A 19,117-nucleotide genomic window follows, 5' to 3' on the forward strand; every position below is an offset into this window, starting at 1 on the left:
GGAAAGGAGAGAGAGACAGAGAGAGAGGGTTTGGAAAGAAGAGAGAGGCAGAGAGAGTGTGTGAAAGAGAGAGAGAGAGACGGAGAGAGAGAAAAAAATAGAGATGGAAAGAAAGAAAATGTGAGACAGTGAGAGAGACACAGAGAGAGAGAAAGATAATGTAAGAGAGACAGAGAGAGACAGCGGGGGAGAGATAGTGAAAGAGAGAGAAAGAAAGAGAGAGAGAGAGAAAGAGAGAGAGAGAAAGAGATAGTGTAATAGTGAGCGCGCGAAAAGGCAAAGAGAGGACATAATGTGATAATTAAAGAGATGACAAAGAAATTTAAAAAGTGAGATAATCTTGATCGAGCTATTAGAGAGAAGAGAAAAAAAGAAAGCAAAAAGAGAGTGATATCAGACACAAAAGGAAAGAGAGAAAGAGACAGATGAGAAAAAAAAAGAGAAAGCAGAGAAAAAGAAGAGTGAAAGAGAGATGTAGAGAGAGACAAAAAAGAGAAATGAAAGATAAGAGACAAAACACTGTTATAAGTGCCTGGTGGTCAGGCCTGCACTTCAGACTATCGTCACTATGATCCCAAGTTCGCACCCTGCTCATTACCGCCCCCCCCCTCCTCATTCCACCCTCTGCTTACCTACCGAAATATGCACTAGAATGTAATGGTTCTCATTTCTAAAAGTCCAAGACCTACACATTGTTTGTTACTAGCAGCTGATTCCAAATTGTTCATTAATCAACGAGCTTGTCTTTTCCCCTAAACAACTCATAAGGGGAGGTTATTCTAGCCTTTATTCAATCAATAAACTCAACCACCGGAAGCTGAAAGATGAGCTGGTCCACCAGAAGTGACATCACGTTGACACTAGCTTCTAAATCAATTGGAATGCTCACTCTAGATGCAGGGCCCGCCCTAGGTATTCTGAGGCCAAAACCAAAATGAAATAATAAAAATTTCAACTTGATACAAGAATGAGAAGTGGAGGAAATAACGTGTACTTAACGTGATAAGGGGAGTAACTCTTAAATCCTTTTTTTTTTAAAAGCTTATCTAAGGGGAAGAGCTTCACATATACAAACACATCTATCAATAAGTAACATTTTTTCCCGCTTTTCAATACCAAACAAAATAATTAGTTACCAATCCGTAATTAACAAATTGGTTAATGTTTTTGATTGGTCCGTGTGTTGTTTTTTTTTAGTTACAAAACATAATTGTGTAATGTTTCAACTTGATCCAACGCTGAGAATGGTAATGGGAGGAATAACGTGTACAAAAACTGTACCAGACAGACAGACAGACAGAGTGAGTTAATATAAGCTTTACAAAAAAGAAAAAAAGTCCTAAACTCCATGTACAGAACTAGCATCTAGTCACACCGCAGAACAGAGGTGTAGCTAGGGTGGTGAAAATCGCCCCGGGCCCAATCTTGTGGGAGGCCCCAAAATGAGTGTTTTTTACATTAACTATTAAATATTACGCAAAATGCAGCCCCCTTCCCCCCCCCAAAAAAAAAAAGCCCCCCCCCCGGCCCCAAAATGATGGCAGATTCCTAGCTACGCCACTGCCACAGAACCGTGTACCTTTTTCTCTCAGGGGAAGTAATGCACATTATTTATCACATTGATTTCCCATGCACTTTTCTCTCAGGGGAAGTAATGAACATTATTTATCAAGTTGATTTCCCATGTACTTTTCTCGAAGCGGGGTGAACTCAGAGGCGCCCAAGGTTCCCGAAATTAACAATCCCAGTCTTCACCAGGGTTTGAGCCCGGGACTCCTGTTCAGAAGCCAAGCGCTTTACCGCTCAGCCATATATACATATTTGTTTTTATTTTTCCAAGTACAGTAGTAATGTTTGACACACTGTCTTAATACTTTGTGTAAAACTTTTTAAAAAAATTAAAAGTTATATACATTAAAAGTTATATTTAAAAAAAAAACAATTTTAAATGCATTATACTTACAAAATGTTGTACGTTGAAAAATATTGATTATTTAAAAAAATTTCAATAATTTGTAGGAAACTCTTTCTCTTAAGACATAATAAAGGCCGTGTACTTTTTAAGATGCTGAAGTCTGGAAGACATTTGATAGTCATTTATGTTTGTCAACTAGTTTAACTCTTTCTCTCCTAACCAACGATACCAACGTTGATTCCACCAGAATGTGGTAAATAATTACGGAGAGAAAGAGTTAAATATGGCCGTCCATGGCGTTATGTAGCCAGCACGATGACGGACATTCACCTTTACCACGCGCTCATATGTAGCTCTTCTGAACTTCAAAATCACAAATAGCTCATTTCTCTAGGATTCGAACCTCCACCATCGTATCAGAGACCAGGCGTGTGGCTACTGGACCACTCCGGTCTGAGCCCTGCCTGCTTCTTCCTGCAGGAGACTTGGGTTAGAGTGTAATGGTTGTTTTTTTTTTTGGGGGGGGAGGGGGGGGAGAATACCCAAAACCATTTTGAACAAACAAAGAAATGGATTGAGTGGCGTGAACGATTGTTAGGTATTCGAGTGCATGTGGTATCTGATCCCTAATTGTCACACCTCTCACTCAAGGCTCTGCCCACGGCGGAGGTTCTCAAACTTGTTTTTACCCAGTGACCCCCTTCATATAGTAAAGGCTTGCCCACGGACCTCTTCAGTAAAAAATGTAAAATAAAAGCATATAAATAATAAACATAAAAAAAAACACGCTGTAGAGGGGGTGATGATTGGGATTTTTTAAAATTCAGTACTGAAGAGATGACCTTGCCAACAACACATAAGACACTAACCTAAGTTTACGGTTTACACAACAGTTCACGTTAAAATCGTTCATAAACTGTCCAGACTTGACGACCACTGGGTTGTCCGTTGTTGTAGATGAACAAAGATATTTGGGATTCTTTCGGAAGGCTCTGTCCTTATTTCCCATGAAACCCAAAGATTCCAGGAAATATTTATTGAGATAATAACTTTAGTTTATTAAATGGAAACCTTCGGCCTACTGACGAGAGTTTAATAGTGTATTTATTTATGCCCAGTTTCCTTGTTAAAAAATTGGTCTAACTCGAAGTTGTTTGTGCATATTTCAATAAGCTGCTACTGTACTGGTATGGATTTATCTGTGTTTGGGATCTGAGTTTGTGCATGCGCTAAGGCTAAAGGATTTAATACCCTGTCGGGCATATCAAAGCGAAAAACGTCTTCAAATCTTTGGTTCAGGGCCGGCCTAAGCCATAGGCAAACTAGGCAGCAGCCTAGGGCCTACGATTGGTAGGGGCCTCTCACAGGACTGAAAACAAAATTATTTTAGAGAAGAAATAGCGAAACTAGTCGGAGTTCCCTAGAATTTTAAATAAATTCAGCAATTTTATTTGTTCGCTATTTAGCTTTTATTTTTCTATTTCATTTGGGGGGCCACCAAACTCACTTCGCTCAGGGCGTCCAATTATCTAAGGCCGGCCCTGAATATAGTTCTAACAGACATATATTAAATGATAGCGAGAATTCCAATTACCAGATAGGATAAACTAGATTTTAGCGAAGTTATTTTAATTCTATACACTTTTCCTCTTTTTGCGGACCCCCTTTCGCTTGTTTCGCACACCCTCATGGTCCGCGGACCATAGTGTGGGAATCGCTGGACCACGTAACAATTATAGACCACACCTGACAGCAACACGGTCTTTCCAGGGACGCCTTTCTTTAATCCCTCATTGTGTGTTTGTATGCGCGTCTTTGTGAGGCTGTGCATTTCATTCTAATCCTCTAAATTTATAAGAAAAAATGCAAAAAAGGATCAAGAACGTGTAGTTTGACCTAGTGACCTATTTCGGGACCAATTATTATTTTTTTAAATTTATGAATGAAAGTCCTGTTGTATATTACTTATGTACTCTTAAAGGCTGTAAAGCTACGTTAAGGACTTATGGTTTACTTATGGTCTACTGTCTTTTTCTCTCCTTCTTTCTTTATATATCTCTCTTTCTGCTCTTTCTTTCTCTCTTTTTTCTCTCTTTTTTTCTTGTTCTCACTCTCTGTGTCTCTCTCTCTCCCTCTCTGTCTCTCTCTCTCTCTTTTTATATTATTCCTTTTCTTTCTCGCTTTTTTCTTTGTCTTAATCTCTCTTTATTTCTCACTCTGTGTCTCTCTTTCTCTTTCCTTTCTCTCTCTCTTTTTATGCCTTTATTTCTCTCTCTTTCTTTCTTTTTCTCTTTCTCTCTCTTTTTCTCTCTCTTTTTCTCTATCTTTCTTTTCTCTCTCTCTCTCTCTCTTTCTTTTTCTCTCTCTTTTCTCTCTCTTTCTTTTTCTCACTCTTTCTTTCTCTCTTTCCTTTTCTCTCTCTCTCTCTCTTTTTCTCTATCTTTCTTTTCTCTCTCTCTAACTCTTTTTCTCTCTTTTCTTTATCTCTCTTTCCTTTTCTCTCTCTTTTTCTCTCTTTTCTTTTATCTTTTTCTTTTTCTCTCTCTTTCTTTCTCTCTCTCTTTCTTTTTCTCTCTCTCTCTTTCTTTTCTCTCTTTCTTTCTCTCTCTCTTTCTTTTTCTCTCTCTCTTTCTTTTCTCTCTTTCTTTTTCTCTATCTTTCTTTATCTCTCTTTCCTTCTCTCTCTCTTTCTTTCTCTCTCTTTCTATAGCTGTTAATTTTCGGTGATCCCTTATTAATAAAAAAAAATTCGGAATCTTATATAACCTCCGTACAATAACAAATTTGCATCACTATAATGAGATAGATAAAAAGACCCTGGGTATCATCTAGAAAGACCGCATCACTAATAAGATTCTGAGCAGAATTACAACGGTAATGTGGACCCCACTATGACCTGCTGGCCGTTGTTAAAAAAACCCGAACTAAAACTGTATGGCCATATAAGGTCATCAGACCTCGCAAAGACCATCCTGCAAAGAACAGTTCCATGAAAAGTAGGAAGAGGCAGACAGAGAAAGCCATGGGAAGACAACATCAAAGAGTGGACGGGCCTGTCACTGACTGGAAGAGACAGAGAAATATTGAGGAAGACGGCGGACTAATCATATGTAGTGCCCCAAAAGTTCAACAGACTAAGGACAAAGTGAAGATAATGACACGGTGATCTCAGACATGTGCAAGTTGTTTGTCAAATGTTTGCTCAGCCATTTCAACTTTAAATATAAATAACTATAAATATAAACCAGGACTGCTACAGATAACAGCCTTAGATTTCCTACTGTCAAAGATCTGTTACCAATATTAAGTGACACAATACAAAATATTATAAGGGTATTCTAATCATATTATGTTACTATACTAGAACGATGTGTAAATGTGTATCGTTAATTTTCACGATAAACAATACAATGTGAAAGACGCTAAATTGTACTTCTAAATTGCCAACTAAATAAAAGTTACTAACAGAAGAACTTTAAAAATGTGATTCTACAGAGCCAAACTGTAACAATATCTCGCTACGTTATATTTTTTTAAAACATAGTTTATTAACACCGGATGTACCAAAACGCTTGCTATTTATAGATTATCCGCCATGTCTGAAAAAACTCCAATCGAAAAAAAAAAAAAACCAAATTCGAAAGTTAAAAAACAAGAAATGAAATCTTTTCTAGAAAATTATCGATTAAATTTCAAAATATTTTTGTTCACGTGTTAAAAAGAAACAAAACAGCATAATAGGCTTGTTACAGGAAAAACAAATGAGCCATACTTCCGCTGCTGTTAAACTGCAGTCGTCTGCTGTCCAGGTCAAAGAGTGTATCGTTTTGTGAAACTGTTATATTGTTTCTTTGTTGGAGCAACCAAGAGGCTTTTACAAAAAAAAATATCTGTTGGATGCAAAGTCATGTCTCGAAAAGTCAGTCTCCAAAAGAAATACTTTTTGTTGTAATGATTTCCATGGTGCCGAGGTCTGTGTCGCTATGTGATATGTAATAAACTATTTAATATATAGCTAATGTTACGAGTTAATTGTGATATTGGACTTTTGAATACTTTGAAGGAATTCGTAATTTTAAAACCACATTCCACATAGACTAACAGGACATATATATATATTTATTTCAATGAACGTAAATCAGATTAAATGAAAACAGACGATATCGGTGCCTATTTTGAATAGTTAGAAGTCACCAGGGGCGGACTGGCTATATGGGCATTCAGGCAAATGCCCGGTGGGCCGGTACCCAAAATGGGCCGGTAGGGCAACCTAAGTGGCCTCACATAGAACGTATTAAATTGTTAAAGGTTTTATAATATTCTTTTGTAAAAGAAGCCCCCCTAGACTTTTTTTAAAAATCTTTTAAAGATTCTACAGTGTAATGCTAATTTAATCTAACACATTTGCCGAAATAAGGTAATAGCCTACATCCGCAGACAGTGCTACTAGCAGGCTCCACCCTTTTAGGGCCTACATACTTAGTGATATATACTATATACTTTTTTTGAATCATAAGACCTATATTTCTTATAAGGATATAGTGCTCACTTTATGCATGCGTTCAGTTATCGATACATTATCTAACTTAATATAATGATCTTGAGGACAGGTAGCCTAGAACTGGATGTCCATCATATAATATACATTTTGTGGGCTGTATTGTATAGAAATGCCCGGGCCGCTTTTAGCTCCCAGTCCGCCCCTGGAAGTCACTGTAAATTAAACCATAATGATTTCGATTCAAATTTTTTCGTCCGTTTAAATAACATAGGTATACTTTAATGATTTGTTTTTCTTTCTATTAAAATGAAAAGTGTAAACATAAACAATTAAGTATGACTTTAGTATATTTAGTATATATATATGTAGGCCTATATAAATTTTAGGTTATTTTATCATGACAACTATTAGGACGCGATCAGGAATTTGGCGCGAAAAGTTATTTGTTTCATTAAAAGGGTAAAGTTTTGGCTTAGCGACAATGACGTCATTATTTAAAAAAAAAACAAGACTAGGTTTCGAAGTGTGACGCAAGTAAACACAGACTATTTTGACGACTTTAGAGAGAGAGAGAGGTCGATTCTACGGACAGAGAGATTTAGATAGTACGGCATTCGATGGTTCCCTTCACTAAACTTAATGTTTCATCAACGTCGACTACCTTTATAGTGGTTGACTTTCGCCTGTGTTGGTTGGTTATTTGAGTGTTACCTTCATGTGGACTTATCAACATAACTTCAACTGGAATGGATGAAATGACCGGGGATCAAGTGACCGGTCACCCGTAGATAATCAGTGTACAGAGTAAAGTAGTATTGATAAATACTATATTGATAAAGTATTTTAATAAGCCATGTAATAGTTTCACTTCTTCTTCTTCTTCGTTCTCATTGTTATGTTGGTTTATTCAGATGACTAGACCAATATATGAGATGAACTGCGCAGTGGTTTCCAAATCAGGGAGCTCTCCAGGGGCGGACTGGCTATATGGGCATTTGGGAAATGCCCGGTGGGCCGGTACCCAAATGGGACGGTAGGGCCACCGAAATGGCCTGATCAAAGTCACTATGGCACATATCAAGTTTTTAAAGGTTGTATAATATTCTTATTATGTTATTATTATTATTTGTATAAAAGGCCCTCTGAGCGTCGTGTTTAAACAAAAAGCCTTTCACAGACATTACAGTGTAATACTCTTTTAATCAAACACATTTTCCGAAAATAAAATGTAGAATGTAGACAGTGCTACTAGTAGGCTTCATCTTTTTAGGGCCTACATAATTGCTGATTTAAAAAGACGCTATATTGCTTATTAAGATATAGAGTTCACTGTATGCATGCATATCGATACATTATCAAACTTAACAATGATTTTTAAGGACCGATACACCTAGAAATGAAAGCTCATCACATGATAAAGAATTTGTGGGCTGAATTTTATAGAAATGCCCGGGCCGATTTTGACACCCAGTCCGCCCCTGGAGCTCTCCATATAGTTTTCTCTCTATTGGGGTGTTTTGGGGCCAGTGTCTTATACGGGCCTCTTGGTAAAGAGAGCAGTTTTGGAGGACGTGGTCGGCATTCTCTGGTGACACTCCACATGGGCAGATTTCACTGGTTCCAATTTTGAGCTTCCGGTACATGTGTTGTCGCATTCTGTTGTGTCCGGTCCTGAGTCGAAAGATTAGACGTTAGTCTTGTAGGGATAGCTTATAGTAAGCGTCATCTTTCTTGTGATTTGGATGAGAGCTCGTCCATTTCTCATTTATTTTATTTACAATTAATTTCTTCAATTCTTCTGGATAGAGTGCAGAGTTTATTTGTGACGTTTCACGGCAATTTGCAGCTAATTTTTTAAACTTTTTGGCTTGTGGCTTGGGGTAATTTGTAATCAGTAGTTGGCAACTGTAGTCTTTCAATAAAGTGTCCTTGACATTGTTTTTTTTTTCGATGAATTATTTTAAAACCTTTTCTACATTTTCACATCGCATGTTTCTCTTTTAATTACTTATGAATTTTTAATGTAATCTTGGAGATTTTCACCACAAACTAAACACTCCCAAGGACCCGAAAATGGGCTTTAAAATTTGCAAACATTTGAAGAGCTACGAACAGAAAAAAAATAATAAATTTGATTCTTGTAGTGCTATAAAAAATACAACAGAAATTATCTACCTTTTTTAAAAAACAAAGCTTATCAACACGACATTATGTACACCAGATACTCCCCCCAAAAAAAGCTTGCTGTTTAAAGGTTTTTCACCTCGTATGGAAATCTCCGATAGATTTAAAAGGCAAAGTGTAAACAAAGAACATAGTGATGTGGATAACTTTGAGAGTAAAAATACTCAATAGAGTAAAAGTATTATTTCGATAAACCCAAAGACTACAAACGAATTGACAATGTTCTATATAGGACTCATACTTATGTACACACTTTTTCTCTACATGAATTCCGATGGCTCTATGTGCAATTTTGGAGAATCGTACTGTTCGGTGACATTTTTGGACAGGAAAGATGTAGTGCCAGTGGGCTGTGACGAGACCACAATGCTGACCACCACCAGCGGGTCAAAGTTGGCCTGCGCCAGGGCCTGCATGTTTATGAAAGCGTGCGCCGTGTTTGAGTACTCCAGTCAGACCAAGAAGTGCTCACTCTGTCCTGGTGACCTGATACAGAATCTGACCTACAGTTCCGAGAAAGTTTTCACATGGCCTTTTAAATATTTTCTGGAGAGCAATCAACCCTATGTACAAACTACGCTCAATAGCCGTACAATATTTGTATCAGACGGACTAACCGTTGGATCTTTGGTATGTAGTTTTCTAAATGTATTAGTTATCGTATTAGTATTCACTAAGATATTACAAATATCTATCGTACTAGTATTCACCAAGATATTACAAATATCTATCGTACTAGTATTCACTAAGATATTACAAATATTTATCGTGATTCTTAACGTGCAGTAATTCTGTGATGTGAAACCTACGACCCGAGGGCTCTATCCGGCTCATGTGCATTTTGGTTCGGTTTTTTAGACGGCAAATATTTTTTTTTGTGCGAAGCTACTTCCCGTTAATTAAGGACTGAACAAAGAAATATTTAATAATTCTTTTAAAAAAAACCTTTTATATTAAGTGTAGTTGTATCAATTAGTTTGGTTCAATTACGTAATTCAATTTGCAATAGATCTAGACTTACAATAATAAATCTGTGTGATTACAAATAATTTTACCGTTTATGTTTCGCGATTTCATAAGTTTATCTTTCTCAATACGCTATGATCCAATCACTTGTCTGAACCAAGTGGGAAAGCGGTGTGGGGGGATAAAGAAAAGGGTAACTGTGTAAATGTTACCGCGATCGCTTTTTAAATGCATTTATAAAAAGAAAAAAAAATGAACGACCTGAATTTTAACAACAGGGTTCAAGCATACATAGATCAACAGACTAGCCACTGTGCCAGGGAAGTGCTTAAGCCTATGACAATAGGTTTATGGTTATCTTTTGCAAGTTTCAAACTTTATAGCGTCGACCTATTTCTCTCTACAAAGTATAAACGGTACTAATTTAACTTCAATCACCATATTAGTCAAGTACAATTTCTTTCCCTTATTCGATACCAAAAAAATAAAATAATTATCAATAGTTAATGAATTCATTTTTGTTCATTGATTCTTGTTTTGTCAGGTAAAAGAAATAGTTGTTCAAAATTTCAGCTTGATCTGAGATTGTGTGTCGGAGAAATAACGTATACTAACATTTTACCAGGCAGACAGGCAGACAGAGTGAGTTGATATAAACTTTGAAAAAATGTTGGACATAATTGGATTATATATATGATGCGATAACACTCAAATCTTTAAATGCCTCTTCCTCTCCCCCCCCCCCCCCCCCCCCGAAAAAAAAATGTGTCTAAATACAAGGACGGATTGATGGTATCAAAGTTAATCGCTGCACCAAAAAGGCTGCTCCAAATCATTTCGACAAAACTGCTGCGCCAAAACCGTGCGTCAAACGGCTGAAACATTTTTTCTACTTAGACATTCCAAACAATTAAATTATTTTTTGTTTATTTCTCTGTTATAAATATTATTGTGGTGTATTATTTTTTTTAATTTCTCTGTTATAAATATTATTGTGGTGTATTATTTTTTTAATTTCTCTGTTATAAATATTATTGTGGTGTATTTTTTTTTAATTTCTCTGTTATAAATATTATTGTGTTGTATTATTTTTTTAATTTCCTTCAAAACGGAGGAAAGTTTTTTTTTTTTTTTTTAAATAGTTTTTATGTTATTTGTTACAAAGCCTATATCAATCTGTCTGTCTGTCTGTTAAAAAGTTTTTTTTCTCCCACACCCATTATCGGATTATGTTAAGACTTCGCATAATTATTCTTTGACATAGACAAGACATGAATCAATAAAAAAAATTAACCAATGAATCAATAAATTACTGTTAATTAATTATTTTGTTTGATACCAACAAGGGAAACTAATGCTCCAGTATTCGCATATATGGCTAAATTTGTTGGGTCTAGTTCCTTTAAATAATTGCTATCGTTTTGTCTTCCTCCCGCATTCTCGGATCAAGTTGAAACCTTACACAATTATTTTCTTACCTTACAAAACATGAATAAATTTTTAAAAAATACCCAATTAGTCAATTAATTATCGGTAATCAACTATAGCTCTAGACCGCAACAGATGGAGATAGTGACCAAGAAAGCTATGGACAGTGAAAGTACATGGGTCTCAGGAAGAAAAACGTACAATCCGAAAAACGGCCAGCTCCTCTACCACCGAAGTAAAAGCCACCTTAACCTGCGCTATCTGTGGACGGAAGTGTCTCTCCAAAATAGGGCTCCACAGCCACATGAGGAAGTGTGCTCTGAGATGAACCATAGTCGTTCTACGACTGAAGGAGGCCAATGATGATGATGATGATGATGAATCAACTATTTTGTTTGATATTGAATAAGGGAAATAACTTGTTCACTATTGATAGATATAGCTTTAAGTGCGGAGTTCTTCTCCTTTAGATTACCTTTTTTTTTTCTAATAAGGATTTTAAAAAATTATTTTGCTTGTTTATGTTATTTTCATGATACAGTAAGACTGTCACTATGCAACCAACTGAAACAACTTGACTACCCAGTGCTTCAAAGTAAAGTAATACTTTAATGTCCATTAACTCTTTCTCTCCTAATCGACGATACCATCGTTGATTTTGACCTCATTAAATTAAAGTTTAATATTTTATACTTGACTTTGATTTAGATAAAAACAGCATGCATTCCCCTTTAATTCTATACCAAATACAATATTCGCTGATAGGACAGCGCCATTGAAGCCCAGTCATAACAGGGGTAGTGAAATAGCAATGAGCAAATGAAGAATTCCTTCAGAACGTGGAAAAATAATTACGGAGAGAAAGAGTTAAATTACAGCCAATGCTGTGCCTTTGTCAACAGTAGTCAACACGTCACACTAATGACTAAAGTAATGGTGGTAATGTTCTGTCAAGGACATCTGAACCTGACCGCTTCCTATCTTAACGGTTGACCGCTCGTCTAGTGCCGGCCTGGAGCGATGTGTGTCGGCTGACTACACAAACACTACAACCCCTATCCGCATCACCACCAGAGTTCTAACAATATTTGTTTTTTAATCTTGATCAACTTTAGAAAGCCGTGGTGTATAAAAAGGTTTGAACCCATGACCATTGGGACGACGGTCCATCGCGCATACTACACTACCAGACAAAATTGGTTTGAAGGTACTTTTTTAATGGTCATTCGCGGATAGATGTCGCAGTCGATAGAATTCTGCTTTCAAACGTTTAATGGACTTGTTAAGAATCTCTGACCTACATAAGTCACGTGGTTATGGTCTTATACACGTCAATTGGCAATGTCTCCCTATGATAAAATGTGCATCTAGATCTAGTACTAGCCTCGGTCTAGCTAGAAGATCTACTAAATAATCATATCAATAAGTGAATTAGTGTAATATACTTTAGATCTTGACTAGTTTAATATTTAAATTAGGATGAAATCAATGAGGCCATTGTAAAATGTTTGTAAAAGGTTTTACATGTTTCGGATGTTCCTTCAGAGTTGAAGTTTACTTCCTAGTCCAAACCACTCGCAGGACGACGGAGGATAGGAGCGGGCAGGGTTTGAACCCTGCATCATCAATAAATCCAAACGACAGTCCTGCATGCAAACCGCACGACCAGACAGCCATTAATGTAAACAAACGCAACCACGTGACATGGAAGAAATAGGGAATAACCCCAATTTACGTAATATTAATTGTTTTTTTACGCACGTCCGGACATAACTGATATATACCTATATACATATATATGTGTTGGCCTATATATATATAATTAATTAATGTATTTCCCTTACCTCGATATCAAACAAAATACTTAAATCTTCAACAAATAATTAACTAATAGTTCAATTTTTTCAGATTGATTCAAGTCTGGTCAAGCTTCATGTACAATTGTGCCAAGTTTCAGCTTGATTCGGAAAGGGGAACTCGGAGAAAAAATATGTTCAAACTTTTTACCAGACAGACAGACGGACAGTCAGAGTTGATATAAATCTTTGTAAAAAAAAGGGGGCGCCGAGCTAAAAAAATGTTGAGAACCGCTGGCTTAAAGAATGTAAAACAGCTCTGTTGAGTTAAATATCAGATCACTGCTCTTACAATTTATCAAGCGCGTGCTAAATCTTTAGTTGTGTATCTTTGATAATATTATCTAATATCTTCTGTTGCAGGTGCGGCTGATATTTTCTTTTGAACCAACCCGTGGTGGACTTCAGATCCAGTTTTGCCAAAACTCCACTGACGTTACCAGTGTGAACTGCTCTCTAATTTCAACTTTCAGTTTCTACAATATTACAACTTGGACCCGTCTCAACTCTGTGTACGGGCCTAAAACAACATCGTCGCCGAGAAACTCTACCTTTGACAAAAACGCTATAGTCAATTTGGACATCCTGGTGTCCACTGATGGCTACCTGATGTATATGAACCAAGATTACCAGAGAATCGCCAAGCATGCTATGCCAACTAATATAACTAGATATATTAATATCTATCTTAGAGCACCGATTCATGAAATCAATGTATAAGGATCGAACAGTCATAAAGATGTCTGTAAAAACTACTATGTTCTTTTTTCATACTTAAGCAAATTACAGCTGAGTTTTAAGTCGATGTATATATTATAATTGAAAATGAAATTGCATCAATATTCCTATACTGTAACCGCCACTCCAGCTAACGGGTCTCTGATGTCGGCCCCTTTGTGGAACGCTGTGACGGACTTGTTGGATTGGATTGATGGCTTTTGTTCCATCCCCACCACGAGTGAGATTTAAAAAAAAAAAAAGCTCAACCAGGGTATCCTGCAGGGGCCTGGTTCGCTTCCCGTTCTTAGCCTATCGAGTTCCACTACTAGACGTTTCCACGGAGGCGCCACGCTGAGGCGACGGGGGCTGAATCCTGCGAGATATGTATATACAAGCAATGATACAAAAAACAGTTGAAAGTCAAAGTATATACAAGAAAGGATTTACTTTCATTTCTTAAGACTTTATATAGAAACATTGAAACAAGTAAACTTTTTTTTTTTGAAGTTGTTTTTTTTTTTTTTTCAAAGACAATTCCTCCTTTTCAAAACTGATGACTTTTTTTTGTAAGAGTGATTATTTTTACATACAAAGATTCATCGGCGTAGCCAAAGGAAGGGGGGGTCCAGGATTTTTTTTCGGGGGGGGGGGGGGGTAGAAAAAATTCCCCCCCCCCGAAAAAAAATCCTAGCTACGCCCATGCAAAGATTCGAGTATGGTTCTAGGCCTACAGTTCCAGACATAGAAGATGTTGCGCAGAAATGTTCCCAAACGTCTGCTTTATACACTCATTAAGACTTGCGGAAATACCCGTTGACGTGTGTTTATTCAAGATTGTTAAGACCAAATTTAATTCATAGAAAATAATATTTATATCCAAAAAAAAAAAAAAAAAAAAAAATGTCGAATAATAACACGCAAAAAAAAAAAAAAAATTGTAATATAGATTAATTAGCTAGTAATTTTTTTCCCAAAGATATATATCAACTGTCAAATTTCTAGGAAATCGCTGGAGCCGTTTTCCGGATCCGTTTCCAGGTTTTTTTTTGTTACCGACCCTTCTATTTTTCGAATGAAGAATTGTCAACCTGATAACAGATTTAGCATAAAAATGAGTTATTTACTATTCTGAATATCAATATCAAACTAATTTCTAAATATATATGATTCAAAGTTCTAATGACTGACTGATAATCACTGCTGGACCCCATTCACCAAAAACAAACGGTCACGTGATAACATTGATAAAATAACGAACAAAATCTGTCACGTGATAACCATTGTTGATTAAAATTTAGATCGTAAATTGTATAGAAGAGATAGAGAATCACGTGGCTCAATGTTGTTTGTTTACGATTGGTGAATGAGGTCCATTTTCCTCACATAGTGTGGTCTATAAAAAAAAGGTAATGTAGCCTAATTTTTTATTTTTGCTAGAGCAACACTTTAGGGATTAAAAAAAAAACTAAAAAAAAAGGGGGGGGGGGTAAAAGCTCATGGTTGCCTGGTCGTGCGGCTTGCGCGCTGAAGTGTCGTTCAGATTTATCGATGGTCCAGGGTTCAAACCCTGCCCGCGCCCATCCCCCCGTCGTCCTGCGGGAGGTTTGGACTAGGAAGTAGTTATCTTCAACTCTGAAGGAACATCCGAAACATGTAAAACAAAACAAACATTTTACAGAGGTTGGGAATGAGGGCTTTCTATTTAGGAGGCCCAAAAAAAAAAAAGGTATGTGAAGTTATTGTAATGGCTGGCTGTTCCATTGAATAAACACGGTCACGAAAAGTGGGTTGTTGAGGGAGAGGTGCTTATTTAAAAAAAAAAAATAATGTGTGTGAGAGTGTGTGTGGTGGTTATAATGCCGGCTGACGAGAAAACTACAACTGTTGGTCCTAAGAATTGTATGTACACATTCTGTGTTTGGGGGGATTCCACCGTAGCGCAGCACGGGTATCTGCTCGTATTTTATCATTTCTGTTGTCTTTTCTGTTATTGTTTTTTTTTTTCGGAGATGTAATAAAATTTGTTACACTTAAAATTATTCCTTTTAACAGTATTTCTTTTCTTTTTCTAGTTTTTTATGATACGTTTTGCCATGCTTTTTGAGACTCTCTTTCTATCTCGCTTTGATCTACACACTGACACTAACCCTAACCCTTCAACTATTAATGCTTGCACATTTGCATTTTAATAGAATTATACTCTCTAGACCAGCGGTTCTCAACCTTTTAAGCTCGGCGACCCCTTTTTAACATCCTCGACTCTTCCGCGACCCCCCTTCCACACACACACATACAGTGATAGAAGAATAGACAAAAAAACAATCCGTATTTTCGATGGTCGATAGGCGACCCCTGGCAAATCGTCAATTGATCCCCAATGGGGTCGCGATCACAGATTGAGAACCCCTGCTCTAGAGAATAGGACACACCAATTTAGCTCTTTCTCTCTAGACCAGCGGTTCTCAACCTTTTAAGCTCGGCGACCCCTTTTTACAATTCTTCACTTTGCCGCGACCCCCCCCCCCCCCAAAACACACACACAGCAATAGAAGAGTAGACAATAACAATCCATGTGCTAATATTAGAAGAAATTACGTCATTGTTTGTTGTTTATGTTTTATACGAAAGCAAAGAATGGGATGAAAATAAAAGTTAGTTATATATGTCTACCTTGATAAAGACAGTCTCGTTATTATCATTATTAATTAGTAACGTCTACAGTAATGTATTATTAATCTGTGACAACAGAACAATCCATATTTTCGATGGTCTTAAGCGACCCCTGGCAAATCGTCAATCGACTCCCAAAGGGGTCGCGACCCACAATTGAGAACCCCTGCTCTAGACGATGCCAGAGATTTGACCCATTAAATTAAATTAATTTTTGGTTTTATAAACATTAATTTGCAATGTGTACAAAGAGCATGCAATCTTCTTTAACTCTATACCAACTATAACATTTTCCGCTAACAAATAAACAAGTTATTTAAGTTGAATCAAAACAGGGTAGTGAAATACAAAGGAGAAAAATGAATAATTCCACTGGAAATAATTACAAAGAGGAAGAGTTAAATTGCTCGCAAATATAGAAGTATTATTCCAAGTTATGTTATTTATAATTACTGTAAATCAGCGTATAAACAAATATGTATATACAGGATGGGGGGCGCGGTGGCTTAGAGGTTAAGCGCTTGGCTTCCAAACCTGGGGTCCTAGGCTCGAAACTCGGGAAAGAATGGGATTTCGAATATTGGGATTTTTAAAGCGCCGCTGAGTCCACCCGACTCTAATGGGTATCTGACCTTTAATTGGGGGAAAATAAAGGTGGTTGGTCGTTGTGCTGGCCGGATAACACCCTGCTCGTTAACCGTGAGAACTGAAAAGGGAACTTTATTTTACTTTCTCTGAACAGAATATGTATACCTGACCAATTATATACTAATATATACTAATATATACTATACTATATACCCTAATTATATACTATACTATATACCCTAATTATATACTATACTATATACCCTAATTATATACTATACTATAAAGTATTCATAGAAACAAAACAATATATGAATCAATAAAAAAAAACAATTAATTATACATATAGTAGTAATGAAATAATTTGTCTTATGGAAAATATGTTTAGTCCTGCAGTCTACAGATATATGTCCCTACGACATAAACTCATTCACGTCAGTCGGGGGTACAAGCTAGAGTAAAAAAAAAAAAGGTCCCCATTCAGACCTTGTGGTCTACAGGGCAGATGATGAAAAGGTCATCTGATTCTGTGGCCTACGGTTTACGAGGGTGTCATGTGGCCAGCACAACGACCAACCACCTTTACTTTTCCCCAACTAATGTCAGGTACACATTAGAGCTGGGTGGACTCAGAGGCGCCCAAAATTTAAAATCCCAGTCTTCACCAGGATTCGAACCCGGGATCCCCGGTTCAGAAGCCAAGCGCTTTACCGCTCGGCCACCGCGCCTATAAGCTAGAGTACCGTGAAATTAAAGTGAAAGGAGAACGTTCTGAGATTTGAACTTATAAAAGCTCCAGTTACTTTTGAAAGTTTGATGGTTTCAGTCGTTAGTCACGGACAGAATGTTAAAGGCTACTTAGATAAAAGTAAAAGTTTCCCTTTCAGACCATGCAGTCTATAAGGCAGATGATGTAAAGGTCGTCTGTGTCTGTGGCCTAGTGTGTCGTGTGGCCAGCATAAAGACCAACCGATTTGACGTTTTCCCAACTAATGTCAGTTAACCAAAGAGCTGGGGTGGACTCAGAGGCGCCCTAAAGATCCCGAAATTAAAAATGTTATTAAAACATATATCTATATATATAAAAGATTCATTTCACTTAGTTCAATAATCACTAAGGACAGCAACTGGACACCAGACAGCTAGAGACATTGGATAAAATCAATCGTAAAGGCATTTTTAGAAAGAATGAGTAATCCCCCTTTCTACCTGGTAATTCGCATGCTACTAATCAATTACTTTACCTGATACTAAGCCAGCGCATGGCACGGTGGCGTATGCAAATTGTCTTCACCAGGATACAAACCCAATACCCAAGCGGAAGCCACGCGCTTTATCACTCAGCCACCGCGCCTCTGCTAATTGATGCCATTTCAGTTAATTAGGGGTTATGGTTTAACTATACAGATAGGGATTAAGGGATTAAAAGGGATTAAGAGAAATAGTTCCCAGACATAATGCTTATAGTATCACAGATTATCAATACCATGCTAACAATAACTACGCTGAAATTATATTTACATTTTTCAGATTTCCTTTCCTTACTTCCGACACCAATTTCATCGTTTCAAATTAAACTCGCCTTATCCCGATTGTTATCAAGCTAGTTGAAGCTAATTGAAGTCGATAAAATACAACCAGACACGGTTAGAGGGTTAGAACTGTCGAATCATTATATCGATGTCGCCAGGAAAAAAACAACACATTTTTATTGAAAACTAGGTCATTTATTTTCTTTGTAATGTATTAATTTCTGTAAAATTTATTTTTCTGATATAAACAGTCTTGCTAGTCGGGGATACCGGCTAGAGCACCGTGTAATTAAAGTGACAGGAGAATTTTCTGAGCATTGGACTTATCCAGCTACTTTTAATAGATTTATGATTTTTTGTCATTGCTCAAAGACAGAATGTCATTTGTTACTTGGATGACATTTCCATATTTCTGGAGAGTTTCGGAAGTTGTTCAATGGATATGTCAGTCAGTGGCGTAGCTAGGGTGGGGGGAGAATTAGAAAATCCCTCCCGGCCCCCCACTTGAGGGGGACCCCTAATGAGTGTTTTTTTTTTACATAAAAATTAAATATTACGAAAAATGCAGGGGACATTAAAAGGTCAGGCCCCCGGGCCCCCAAACGATGGAAAATTCCTAGCGACGCCCCTGATGTCAGTTAATTAAGGATCAGAGTTGAAAGATAATACATTTTTGGGAACACACAATTGAGAGTAATACTAGAAGACAATTTCAGAAAGATATTAAAAATAGTGGTAGCAACAACAGAAAAGCAAA

At 37.0% G+C, this 19,117-nt stretch overlaps 1 protein-coding gene across 1 annotated transcript; it reads left to right on the forward strand.

Annotated features, from left to right (window-relative positions):
• Positions 1 to 8,731: 8,731 nt before the first annotated feature.
• Positions 8,732 to 13,935, forward strand: LOC129923036 (uncharacterized). The gene is made up of 2 exons (XM_056011700.1): positions 8,732 to 9,230; positions 13,214 to 13,935. The coding sequence occupies exons 1-2, from the start codon at positions 8,820 to 8,822 to the stop codon at positions 13,568 to 13,570; spliced, it is 768 nt and encodes a 255-aa protein (XP_055867675.1). The 5' UTR covers positions 8,732 to 8,819; the 3' UTR covers positions 13,571 to 13,935.
• Positions 13,936 to 19,117: the final 5,182 nt, after the last annotated feature.

This window comes from Biomphalaria glabrata, chromosome 15 (genome assembly GCF_947242115.1).
Source record: "Biomphalaria glabrata chromosome 15, xgBioGlab47.1, whole genome shotgun sequence".
NCBI lineage: Eukaryota > Metazoa > Mollusca > Gastropoda > Planorbidae > Biomphalaria > Biomphalaria glabrata.

Coding starts and splice junctions, on each gene's coding strand:
- LOC129923036 (XM_056011700.1), top strand. CDS start 8,820: ATGTTCTATATAGGACTCATACTTATGTACACACTTTTTCTCTACATG. Junction 9,231..13,213: donor GACTAACCGTTGGATCTTTG/GTATGTAGTTTT, acceptor CTTCTGTTGCAG/GTGCGGCTGATATTTTCTTT.